The sequence below is a fragment of the Mesoplodon mirus genome (assembly GCF_964341445.2).
Source record: "Mesoplodon mirus genome assembly, chromosome: 2".
NCBI lineage: Eukaryota > Metazoa > Chordata > Mammalia > Artiodactyla > Ziphiidae > Mesoplodon > Mesoplodon mirus.
This window is the reverse complement of record NC_138977.1, coordinates 194,531,574-194,544,699: the sequence shown is the minus strand read 5'-3', so window position 1 is coordinate 194,544,699 and position 13,126 is coordinate 194,531,574. Positions and strand designations below refer to the sequence as shown.

At 40.8% G+C, this 13,126-nt stretch overlaps 1 protein-coding gene across 1 annotated transcript in view; it reads right to left on the bottom strand.

Annotated features, from left to right (window-relative positions):
* Positions 1–12,368, bottom strand: part of RPP30 (ribonuclease P/MRP subunit p30) — a 32,145-nt gene extending 19,777 nt beyond the window's left edge. Inside the window, exons 1-5 of the mRNA XM_082610159.1 lie at positions 12,275–12,368; positions 10,721–10,776; positions 9,896–9,952; positions 8,614–8,688; positions 5,683–5,754 (exon numbers count right to left, since the gene is read on the bottom strand). Of these exons, the coding sequence (XP_082466285.1) occupies positions 5,683–5,754; positions 8,614–8,688; positions 9,896–9,952; positions 10,721–10,776; positions 12,275–12,356 (342 nt within the window). The 5' untranslated portion in view covers positions 12,357–12,368. The remainder of the gene's footprint in view (positions 1–5,682; positions 5,755–8,613; positions 8,689–9,895; positions 9,953–10,720; positions 10,777–12,274) is intronic.
* Positions 12,369–13,126: the final 758 nt, after the last annotated feature.

Below are 13,126 nucleotides of genomic sequence, written 5' to 3'. Positions count from 1 at the left end.
ATGCCGCGGAGCGGCTGGGCCCATGAGCCATGGCCGCTGGGCCTGCGCATCCGGGGCCTGTGCTCCGCAACGGGAGAGGCCACAACAGTGAGAGGCCCGCATACCGCAAAAAAAAAAAAAAAAAAAAAAAAAAAAAAGGTTAAATTACGTCCAAATATATTTGTGGTTAAGAATTTGATTATAGTAGTTTTATGAATTCATATCAATTGTTCTTAACCTTTTCTTTGGCCAAGGATTCCTATGAGGATTTAAGGAAGGTATTCCCCAAACTGCACATATACACACATACATTCATCTTTGATTTTATGGAACAAGTGGAATAAGAGAAGGGGGTTCAGTCTCCCCCAACTTCCCTTCATGGATGTCAGATTAGTACATTCTGATATTTTATTCAAGAGAGAGCCAGGCTTGCCCAGGGAAAGAGACGCCCATAAATGGGACCTCCCAAACTAAACTGTTTAAAACAAAAAAAAACCTCCCTGAAGAATTTATTTAAAATGGAGATTACCAGGCCCTACTCTCAGCAGTAAATTCAGTAAGCAGGGTCTAATAATCTGCGTTTTAACAAATTTTCCTGGGAAATCTGATACCAGTGGAGCCAGAGCACACCTTAAGAAGAACTGCCTTGAAAGATAAGCCCTTTCAGTAGCCTCAGGTGTTAGCAGCATATACTACAATAATGCTCTGCAAAGAGTAAGGCATGGATTTTGGAAGCAGGAAGAGAACAGAACTTCTATTTTCATTTATTTCTAATTCCTTCCCTTAAAATATTTTGTTCAATGTGTACATTATTTCATAAAGTGCACTGATATAATGGAGCATGCAAATAATTTTTTTATTGGAGTATAATTGCTTTACAATGGTGTGTTAGTTTCTGCTTTATAAGAGCAAATCAGTTATACATATACATATATCCCCATATCTCTTCCATCTTGCTTCTCCCTCCCTCCCTCCCTATCCCACCCTTCTAACTGGTCACAAAGCACCGAGCTGATCTCCCTGTGTTAGGCGACTGCTTCCCACTAGCTATCTATTTTACATTTGGTAGTGTATACATGTCCATGTCACTCTCTCACTTTGTCCCAGCTTACACTTCCCCCTCCCCGTGTCAAGTGCATTCTCTAGTAGGTCTGCATCTTTATCCCCGTCTTGCCCCTAGGTTCTTCATGACCCTTTTTTTTTTTTTAGATTCCATATATATGTGTTACCATACAGTATTTGTTTTTCTCTTTCTGACTTACTTCAGTCTGTATGACAGACTTTAGGTCCATCCCCCTCACTACAAATAACTCAATTTTGTTTCTTTTTATGGCTGAGTAATATTCCATTGTATATATGTGCCACATCTTCTTTATCCATTCATCTGTCGATGGACACTTAGGTTGCTTCCATGTCCTGGCTATTGTAAATAGAGCTGCAATGAACATTTTGGTACATGACTCTTTTTGAATTATGGTTTTCTCAGGGTATATGCCCAGGAGTGGGATTGCTGGGTCATATGGTAGTTCTATTTTTAGTTTTTTTTTTTTTTGCAGTACGCGGGCCTCTCACTGTTGTGGCCTCTCCCATTGTGGAGCACAGGCTCCAGACACGCAGGCTTAGCGGCCATGGCTCACGGGCCCAGCCGCTCCACGGCATGTGGGATCTTCCCGGACCAGGGCATGAACCCGTGTCCCCTGCATCGGCAGGTGGACTCCCAACCACTGCGCCACCAGGGAAGCCCTATTTTTAGTTTTTTTAGGAACCTCCATACTGTTCTCCATAGTGGCTCTATCAATTTACATTCCCACCAACAGTGCAAGAGGGTTCCCCTTTCTCCACACCCTCGCCAGCATTTACTGTTTGTAGATTTTTTGATGATGGCCATTCTGACTGGTGTGAGATGATATCTCACTGTAGTTTTGATTTGCATTTCTCTAATGATTAATGATGTTGAGCATTCTTTCATGTGTTTGTTGGCAATCTGTGTATCTTCTTTCGAGAAATGTCTATTTAGGTCTTCTGCCCATTTTTGGATTGGGTTGTTTGTTTTTTTGATATTGAGCTGCATGAGCTGCTTGTAAATTTTGGAGATGAATCCTTTGTCAGTTGCTTCATTTGCAAATATTTTCTCCCATTCTGAGGGTTATCTTTTTGTCTTGTTTACAGTTTCCTTTGCTGTGCAAAAGCTTTTAAGTTTCATTAGGTCCCATTTGTTTATTTTTGTTTCTATTTCCATTTCTCTATGAGATGGGTCAAAAAGGATCTTGCTGTGATTTATGTCATAGAGTGTTCTGCCTATGTTTTCCTCTAAGAGTTAGATAGTGTCTGGCCTTACATTTAGGTCTTTAATCCATTTTGAGTGTATTTTTGTGTATGGTGTTAGGGAGTGTTCTAATTTCATTCTTTTACATGTAGCTGTCCAGTTTTCCCAGCACCACTTATTGAAGAGGCTGTCTTTTCTCCATTGTATATTCTTGCCTCCTTTATCAAAGATAAGGTGACCATATGTGAGTGGGTTTATCTCTGGGCTTTCTATCCTGTTCCACTGATCTATATTTCTGTTGTGCCAGTACCATACTGTCTTGAGTACTGTAGCTTTGTACTATAGTCTGAAGTCCAGGAGCCTGATTCCTCCAGCTTCATTTTTCTTTCTCAAGATTGCTTTGGCTATTCGGGGTCTTTTATGTTTCCATACAAATTATGAAATTACATGCAAATAATTTAAAAGAAAATAAACATACACATATTGGGGATGTTGGATCACTATTTTTTTAAATTGATACAGTACACACTCAAGGTAGTTTGGAGACCAATGGACTAAATAACCTTAATTCTCCTCACCCTGTCTTGTCCTGAATGGGAGTAACAATGGAAAAGAATATGAAGAATATATATGTCTATAACTGATTCACTTTGCTGTACAGAAGAAATTAACACAACATTGTACATCAACTGTACTTCAATAAAAATTTTTTTAAAAATCCTAAATGGGAATAACTAACTCAGAAGCTCCTGAAACTTCTATGTATCTCTCTCTGCCACATTCCCCCGCCACCCCCATCCTAAGAAGCCCCAGCCAATGGACTCTGCTTACAGCCTTTCATCTTTGCCCTATCCCCTGGGGTAACTATGGAGAAAAAGGATTTATCTATGAGATATTTTCCAGATACTCTGAGTGGAAAAGAGTATATTATTTCCCATGGAAACAACTCTATTTAAGGTGGTTAGATTTTATACTACTAATTGTTAACATATGTGTATAGGAATGCTTTTATAACTCATTTTGGAGACCTTAGTTACAGAATATCATATCTACGGACACTTGTTTACATTCTAGATAATCAACTTACAAACCTAACAAATAAAATCACTTAACAGAACATAACCTGTTAAGCAACAAACTGCTTGCATTTGACCCAATTCAAAACCATGATATGCTTACAAAAGCTTTATAATTAGAAAAATGTCTTTTTAAATTGATTTTCTATATAAAACAGGGAGAATGTCAACTTCAACTGAATCTTAAAGGATGGGTAAGATTTGGAAAGGTAAGATGTTCTGATTTTAAAAACTGTTTTCTCTGCAGTCAATTCCAAACAAATACTCTGTCAATTATTTACAACTTTCTTCCATCTTCCAGAATATTTCTGACTGTTCCACGCATCATCATGAATTATGTGTTCACAGTTTTGAACTAAAACTTGTGAATAATCTGAGAAAAACAAGTAATAAGATAAATTCACTAAATCAAATTATAATGTATTCTAAGACTCCAAAGTCCTATCTCTATGACATAACTACCTTAAGTTTAGAGCAAATCATTGAGCCTAAGTCTCAACTTTCTCTTCTACAAAATGGGGATAATAATAAGCCTTTGTCCCAATTATCCCCAGGATTGTTGTTTTCTCTAATCACCAGTAAATGGCTATGGAAATTTTAAGTTGTATGCTCTTCAAAATCCATTCAAAAAACAAGTGTACAATACAAAACTGGGTACACTACCAACTTTTAGTCTATAGTATAACTGAGTTGTTAATATTTAATAAGAAAACTAAATTGCTGTTTAACAAATTTGGACATATCCATGGTCCATCTTAGGGTTTCAGCACTGAATCAGAATCCCCTGTGGAACTTAAAAAAAAAGATACCCAAACTCAACCCCAAACCTACTGGATCAGAATCTCCAACAGTGGAGATCTGAACGTGCCTGATTTTAAAAGGTTCCACAGGGGTCTCTGATGACTAAGAACTACTCAATCCTACTCCCCTTTTTTCTGAAATGAAATTCTTGAAAATTACTATAATGGCGCATTTTAGAAAAGGAGTCACCAAAAAACGGGAATTCATAGATAACTTGTACTGTTTCTCTGCATTAATACAGTAAGTCCCCTACATCCAAACCTTCAAATTACAAACTTTCAAAGATGCAAATGCATCCCCGTATGCCAGCTGTTGTACTGTACTACTGTACTTTTCAAGGTACTGTACTGTAAGATTAAAAATGTTTTTATTTTTTGTGTTTGTTAGTTTTTTATGTATTATTTGTGTGAAAAGTATTATAAATCTATTACAGTACAGTACTATATAGCCGATTGTGTTAGTCGGGTACCTAGGCTAACTTTGTTGGACTTACAAACAAATTGGACTTACGAATGAGCTCTTGGAATGGAGCTCATTCGTATACAGGGTACTTACTGTAAAAACAATTAAGAATTGTTAATGTGCCTTGAAAACGAAATTTGCCACACACAAGTCTGCTTAGTCAACAACTCCATCTACTGGATAAACTTAGGGAAAATCTTATAATTTTAGAACAGACTCTGCTTAAAAACAAATTATGCTGTAAAATTAAAACATCAAAGACCAGTGCTTTCTTTTCCCCCCATAATATCCCTTCGGTGGATACACTTTTGGTAGATGGCTACCTAAATAAAGACAACATTCCGAACTTCCTAAAAGGAGCTGTACCTCACTTTACACAGTAAAACATATTCCTGAAAAACTGTATTACAGTTGATTTTTTCTTTTCTGTGATCACTTACAATGGTCTAGTGTGTTCTGTCTCAAGTTGACAAAATGACCCTACACATTAAACAATTTTCCCTCCTGAAAAGTCATAGAAATGGCCATTTGAAAAGGACAAAAGAAATTAAATTCATAAAGGTTCTCTTACACAAAAAGGAACAGTATCAGCAGATGGTTGATTCTGAAGGATTTCTAGAAGACCAAAGGCTGACATGATCATGCTGGCACATGGACCACACCTCAGAGCACACAAACGGGAAAGCTAAAACAGAGAAGGGATTTTTATGCCACAGTAGAACCTTGCTCCCTTCTTCTGTCACAGGCAGCAGCAAATAGTAAGAAGGGCAGAAACTGAAGTGCTTTTAGAGCTAGAAAGAGATGGACCATCATTTACCTAAGAGACGTTTCAAATGAATGAATGAAGCAGAGATAAAGAAACAGAAGAAAACTTGATGGACTCTTTTAATCTCAGCCCATCAAATATCTAGCAGAATAAATAAAACAAAACAAAATATGTCACCCAAATACACCCTTGTGCAATTCCAGAACACCAAGTACAAATGAAAAATCTTCAAAGTTTCCAGATGAGATGATACAGGTCACCTCCAAAGGTATAACATCAGACTTCTTATATAAAATTATGAGTACTATTTTCTTTTACTATCTGTTACTTACATGAAAAAGTTTTTCTGTCTTTGGAAAAACTGCAACGATATCATATAGCCGGACTCTTGAAGAAGTTGCTCTCTAGTAATATAAAAAGAATGTTACCATACATATGCAACAACAAATGCATATGGAATTCTGACTAGTGTCCTGGCTGCACTTATATTTCAGTTGTGTAACACTTCTAATACACCACTGACATTTCTGCTTTGCTTTGTATGTTGTCACAAAAGACCTTCTCAGCACATGAGACTCCAGATACCAACGTCCATCCCACCAAGGAGGAAGGAATCATCCTCCTTCCTCCCTTCCCACATTGTTATGCTTTAACTGTGTACCAAACATATTGTTTGAGATACAAAAATCAAATTAGATAGCTGCTGCTCTTACAAGCTAGTGGAGGAGCTTGCCAGAAATTTACTGAGCACCTGCTGTGTGTGGGGCACTGGAGATACAAAATCATTTAAGGCATATGTCTGCTCTCAGTGGAACGCACCATTTTTTGGTGAGACAAGAAATACACGTGACAAAGTGTGATGTGATTAGGTTCACAATGAGAATACTGTTAAATACAAATTAAACTGCTAAGCATGCAAGACAATATCCGAGAGTCCTAAGACAGAAGAAGAGGAATTTATCCGTTAAAGATTGTTTATAAAAGAAAGTCTCAAACTTATATCATATGTGTGTGCATGTGAAAAGGCTGGAATAATATACATTCAAGAGTACAATCTCTAAATGATGAGATATGTGATATTTCTTCTTTGCCTGTTGGCACCTTTTAAAATTTTTACCTCTTATTCTGTCAAAAGAAAAGGCATGATAAAAATTAGAGGAGGAAAGAGATAGGTTGAAGAGAAGCAGCAGGTACTGTGCTTGAGCAGGTAAGAAAACCTGCTGGGCAGATGTATGCTGAGACAGGGCAGGCTCCAGGTCTCAGAAAAAGTCAGGATCCAGGACTCTTTGTCCTCTGCCTGCCCACTCCCACCTGCGATGTGGACAAATAGGGGCCACCAGGATGTTCATGATAACAAGAGAAAATCAAACTCTTCGTGACCATAAAAAGTCAGCTCCATTTATGTCTCCCTGGGCTTAGAGAACCAGAATGCTGCCTGCAGTTGTATAAAATCCCAAAATTTGGCTTTCCATAATTTCTTTAGCAATGCTTATGTTAGAAAGGAGGCCAGCCCTTCCTTGATTACTCCTGTTCTATGAGAGAGGAGGCCATTCCAGCTAAAGATGAAACAGCTCACCTTCTCAGAGATCTCACTTTCTCTCTCCCTCACTGGATCCATCCCATCAGCTCCAGACATTCTCAAGTCTCCATCTAACAAACAAAACCTAGACAGCAGGTTCTCATCCACCAGCCTCCCTATGCCTTCTGTTCCTCCACAGAATCAAGTTTCTCAAGCAAAGTCAGCAGCACACACTGGCTGCATGTTCTCATTTCTGTGGAAATGGCTTTTACTAAGGCAACCAATGACCTCCACGTCATTAGGAGACTTGCCCATCCAACACGTTTTAGCCCTTCTTTGACTTGACTACTCAGGCACATTGATGCTGCTGAGCCTTCTCACATTCCTCGTTGTCCACCTACTCCTCAGACAGTCCTGCCTCAGTCTCTAATCCTAGCTCATCCCTCATCCTTTACTCCACCATTAAATACCACATTTCCTCAGGGCTCTGTCCTAGACCTTCTCTTCCCACAGCATATTTTTACCAAGGAGTTTCATCCAGTCTCATGATTTCAATTACTCTCTACAGGGTGACCACTTCCAAATCAGTATCTTTAATTAGGGTCCCTCTTCTGAGGGCCACACCTTTTTTTCTAACCCCCCATTTGACAAGCTCCACTGGAACTCTCACAATAACCCATCATGTCTGAAACACGATGATCTAAACTCACTTCTCCTTCTCATGTCCCATCTCAGGAAATGGTACCATCTACTTACCTGGCTGCTCAGGCCAAGGCAGGGAGTCATCACCTTCTATCCAATCAACAAATCCATCCAAATCCTGTCAATCCTCCCCTCTCCCCCAGCCCCAATGCCTCTTAAATCCCATCCTTTATCCCCTCTATTCTCCATAATGCAAACTTCATAATTGTACTCCCTTGGTTAAAACCTTCAAAGGCTTCTTCTAATTGCTCACCCAGACCCACCTCCCTAACCTCATCCCAGGATAGACAGCTCATCAGGCTCAACTCAATTGGTGTTTCATTTTCCAGAATGCACCATGTTTCTTCTTGGATTCAGGACCTTGCATAATCCATCCTGTCTGTGGAAACTTCTCTCCCTCACTTGGCACCTGTAACACTGATTCTTCTGGCCCCTGTTTGAACATCAGCTTTCTCGGTGGGCCTCCTGTTGCACAGTCCCTGGACATTCCTTATTTGCTATCTCCCACTTTTTAAACATTCCTCCCATTTTTTTTTTTTTTTTGTGGTACGCAGGCCTCTCACTGTTGTGGCCTCTCCCGTTGCGGAGCACAGGCTCCGGACGCGCAGGCTCAGTGGCCATGGCTCACGGGCCCAGCGGCTCCACGGCATGTGGGATCTTCCCGGACCGGGGCACAAACCCGTGTCCCCTGCATCGGCAGGCGGACTCTCAATCACTGCACCACCAGGGAAGCCCCCTCCCATTTTTAAAAGGATTGTATCTGTATTATTCATAGCAATATCCCCAGTACCCACCTATGTCTACTTCATGTAAGTTCAATGAATACCACTTGCCGAAAGATTCTTTAATTGTGGTATTCTTATACATGTGCCATGAGTAGAAGAGATTCTGTTATACTATGTGAATTCTGAGCTGAGGAGAGCAGTCAAGTGTCACACTGGGGGTCGGGGGAGATGTAAGAATGGGAGGAGTTGGAAAAACAACAGTATTCCGCAGAAATCAATACAACTTACAAGGCCAAGAGAGAAGAAAAATAACCTACCAAAACATTGCAGTGAGATGGATCCGAAACGATAATTGTCAGTCTAGTTAAAATCTTAATTGGTTTTGATTTTCCCTGTAATCAAAAAAGCACAAAATAGAAATGACTGATTTTCCTCCTTAGCAGTGGAAAGTACTCATTTAAAGGTACTAACAATAAAAGATAGTGAAGATCAGTAAAACCTAGTCTTCACTCTCAAGGAATTTATAATACAGGTGTACCTAGTTTTATTGTGTTTTGCTTTGTTGTGCTTCACTGATATTGCAATTTTTACAAATCGAAGGTTGGTGGCAACCCTGTGTTGAGCAAGTCTATTGGCGCCATTTTCCAACAGCATTTGCTCACTTCATGTCTCTGCGTCATATTTTGGTAATTCTCCCAGTATTTCACACTTTTTCATTATTTTCATATTTGTTATGGTGATCTATGATCAATGTGAACCCGGGCCCTCGCAGTGGAAGTGCCGAGTGCTAACCACTGGACTGCCAGGGAACTCCCTGATCACTGATCTTTGATGGTACTACTGTAATTGTTTTCAGTGAAAAAAACCATACCCATATAAGACATTGAACTTAATCAACTGTTGAAATGACAACAAAGGATTCAGAATATCATATAAACTTAGTTGATAAAGCAGTGGCAGGGTATGAGAAGACTAACTCCAATTCTGAAAGATCTTCTGTGGGTAAAATACTATCAAACAGCGTTGCATGCTACAGAGAAATCATAGTGAAAGGAAGAGTCAATTCATGCAGCAAACTCACTGTTGTCTTATTTTAAGAAACTGCCGCAGCCACCCCAACCTTCAGAAACCACCACCCTGATCAGTCAGCAGCCTTCAGCACTGAGGCAAGACCCTCCACAGGCAAAAAGATGACAACTTGCTGAAGACTGAGACGATGGTGAGCATTTTTAAGCAATAAAATATTTAAAAATTAAGGTATATACACTGATTTTTTTTTTTTAGATATAATGCTACTTCACACTTATTGAACTACAGTACAATGTAAGCGTAAATTTAATATACACCAGGAAACCAAAACATTCGTGTGACTCGCTTTATTGTGGTGGTCTGGAACCAGACCTGCAATATCTCTGAGGTATACCTGTACAGCCAGAGAAAAAGAGATGTACATAATGTTTCGTGGAAGAGCTGAGTCTTCATGGAAAGGTAAGACTGGTAGACAGAGGAAGGGGCAGTACAGATTAGAGAACCACATATATGACTGGGCATGTCTGAACTGGATGAGTAAGTACTATGTTTCTTAAACAAAACACTTACCTGTACAATCGGCAAAGTTGTAAAGAGTTCAGAAACAGCTACTGGTTTTTCAATTTCCTACAACAAAGAATAATATTTTTTTAAAAAAGCTAATTTCTGGCACTCAGAAACACTAAATAAGTTGTGTGTATGTGCATGTGTGTGTTTTTGTTTTGTTTTTTTTTTGCGGTATGCGAGCCTCTCACTGCTGTGGCCTCTCCCGTCGCGGAGCACAGGCTCCGGACGCGCAGGCCCAGCAGCCATGGTCCACGGGCCCAGCCGCTCCACGGCACGTGGGATCCCGCTGGACCGGGGCACGAACCCGTGTCCCCCGCATCGGCAGGCAGATTCCCAACCACTGCGCCACCAGGGAAGCCCTGTGTGTTTTTTAATGAAGAAAGCTAAAGCAGAGAAGCAGCTGAGAACATCAATGGATAGGAGGGATGAACAACAGTTTTTAGAATGAAACAATCTGTAAGGAACAGTTGTTGGCCTAAAGGGAGATATACATATTTACTAGTACGTTTGGGAGGGAAATCAATTAGTAATGAGTCCATGACAGTACAATAAAAAAGATTAAATATTGTGATTACAGTTTAATCAATAACAATGCACTTTTAAGAAGTTATTGAAAGTTAATTAACATCAAATCAACTTTAAGAATCCTTACACCATGCCCTAGCACTTCACAAAAAACTATCATTTGGACAAATACGCATCAGCTCAACTATTAACATTGAAATAAGATAATGCACAAAGAGTGCTCGTTTGTAGCTTCTATGTTACCAATATACACAAAATAACTATAAATGCTGGTTATTATTAACTTAAGAAATTGTATTTTACCTGTTTCTTCTCCTTAAATTCAACAACATGATTGATGGCAACAACTGAATAGCCCACTGAAAAGAAAAATTGAACATTCTTGTTAAATACAGCAACCTCTTTTACACATAAGCTCATCCCAATTCATGTCAAGACTAGAAGGTAGTAAGAAGAATGGTTATGGGCTCTGGAGTCAGACGGCCCATTTTCAAATCTAAACATTACTACTTAGAAGTTACTTAACCTTAAGTTTCAAGTTCTCCGTCTGCCAAATGGTGATAATAACAGAACTCACCTTATACGACTGGCAGAATTCAATGAGATAACACACAAAGGATGTTTTAGAACAGTAGCTGGCACAGAGTCAGGGCTTTGTTTGACTTTGGTGGTGTATTATTAGCATTATACCAAAGACACGTTGCCCAACTCCTTTAAACCATCATTCTCCTTCGTGTCCTTTTGTTCATTTTCATCTCATCACATGTATACTTTATCACCTTCATTCTTACTCATTTCTTTTGCTTTTTACCCTTTCTACTTCAAAGGCCCTTTTGCTAAGGAGAAATGTAGTAACGACTCCCTCACACCACTGTCCACATACGCCTTTGAGCTACCCACCAAGAGACTGGGAACTCTTTGAAGCCAGGGCCTTGCTTTATCAGCCTCAACACAGTCCTGTTTTGGACATGTGGACTATCAAAAACATGCCTAAATCATGACTCCAATCTTTAAGTTATTTAAACACGAATGGGAACAACAGGATATTAATATTAAAAGATAATGCATATTAATGCCAAAATAGTGGTCCCCCCTCTCATTACTTTGTCCAGTTTCCTTCTTTTCTTCCTCCCTCAATTATTTACTGAGCAACCATTACTTAACAGGCCCTGCAGAAACCTCTTTGTTTTTAACTCCCTCTATTCCCACGTAGACATTTTACAGTCTAAGGAAAGAGACAGCAGTCGCGATTAACCCCAGTAATTAAAATGGGGTCTTAACTCTCAGAGCTTTTGCTTCTCTTGGATTCAAATATGAGTAACATTCTAGCATTTTGGCCATGCTGCTCCCCTCTCACCCTCCTAGTATGTCCTCCGCCCCCACCAACCCTCCCTCTACATAATATAATTCAAACACTCGCGACCCCATATCCCTCCCTCACTTCTCGGACCCATAGGTGCACCAGCTTTCTGCATTTGAGTGTCAGAACATTGTCGTGAGACGCAGGAAGGGGCGATATTAAAAGCACTGATGTAGGAGACTACACTTGGAAGCCCTGGCTTCTGCCATCCATCAGCTGTGGGGCCCTATGCAAATCCCCCGCCCTGTCAGGGTCTCAGTTTCCTCAATTCGCAAGAAATAAGGAGCTAGACTGGGTAACAGCTCCCCAGTGCTTTCGAGTTTCCCGCGCCCGGGATCAGAGCAACACCGCAGGGGCCTCAGCTTCCAGGGACAGCCGGGAGAACCCATGAAACCGGAACGAGGCCCGCCTGGGTCCCTCCCGAGCGTGGCCTGACAGTCTGGGGGGCACAGCGAAACTGGGCAGGCACCGCGGCCCGCGAAGCCGGGGAGACTCACGGTGAGCGGCATTCTCCACTAGCCCGCGCAGCGCCTTCAGGTCGGAACCCGCTCGCAGGTCCAAATCCGCAAACGCCGCCATGCCGAAGTCACGTGACGGCCGCGCGCCTATCTGCGCAGCCGCCGGGCCCGCCCCCTCGGGCATGCCGGGAATTGCAGTTTACCTGCGCGGTCTGCCTCTCCCTCCCGTGGACTACGGTTAGCAGGTTCCTCGCTCGCCTTCAAGTACCGGCAGAAATTAGTGTGTGGGAATCTACAGCCTCACTTCAATCCTTCTTCGTCGTCTTCCGAATGAGAATGTTTGGTTTCTCCCGGAGGAGTTCACATCTTCCACCGTTCCTCCTATGAAATAATGTAGAAAGTGATTCTTTCAAAATGTACGTATACAGCATTTATTGAGCGCCTACCGTGAACCAAACCCTTTTGCTAAGGGCCGGAAACGCTTAAAAAGTAGTAGGGAACCCGTTTTTCTTTCCCTCCCCTAAAGTCCATTCCGTTGTTTATAAAATGGACTTAACAGGGAAATGGAGAAACTGACCTAAAAGAAGACTACCCGAGAAAAAGGTCTTTTTGCCCAATCACAACTGGCGGTGCCACAGCACGCTACTCTTTCTTACAGTCAACGTCCTCAGCCACGAGATGACAGGGTTCTCTCTAGGATGAGCTGTTAGCTCCAACGCTGGTTTAGCCAAAAACCGGTTAGACAAGGAGGGGCAAAATTAAAATGTTTTACAGTTTTCCATCTAAGAAATGTACAATCAAATCCCACACATTTGACGTTTCCACATTTTTGAACTTCGTGTAAATGAACTCTTCTTAAAGATTGATAAATCAGTGATCCGAGAACATAAA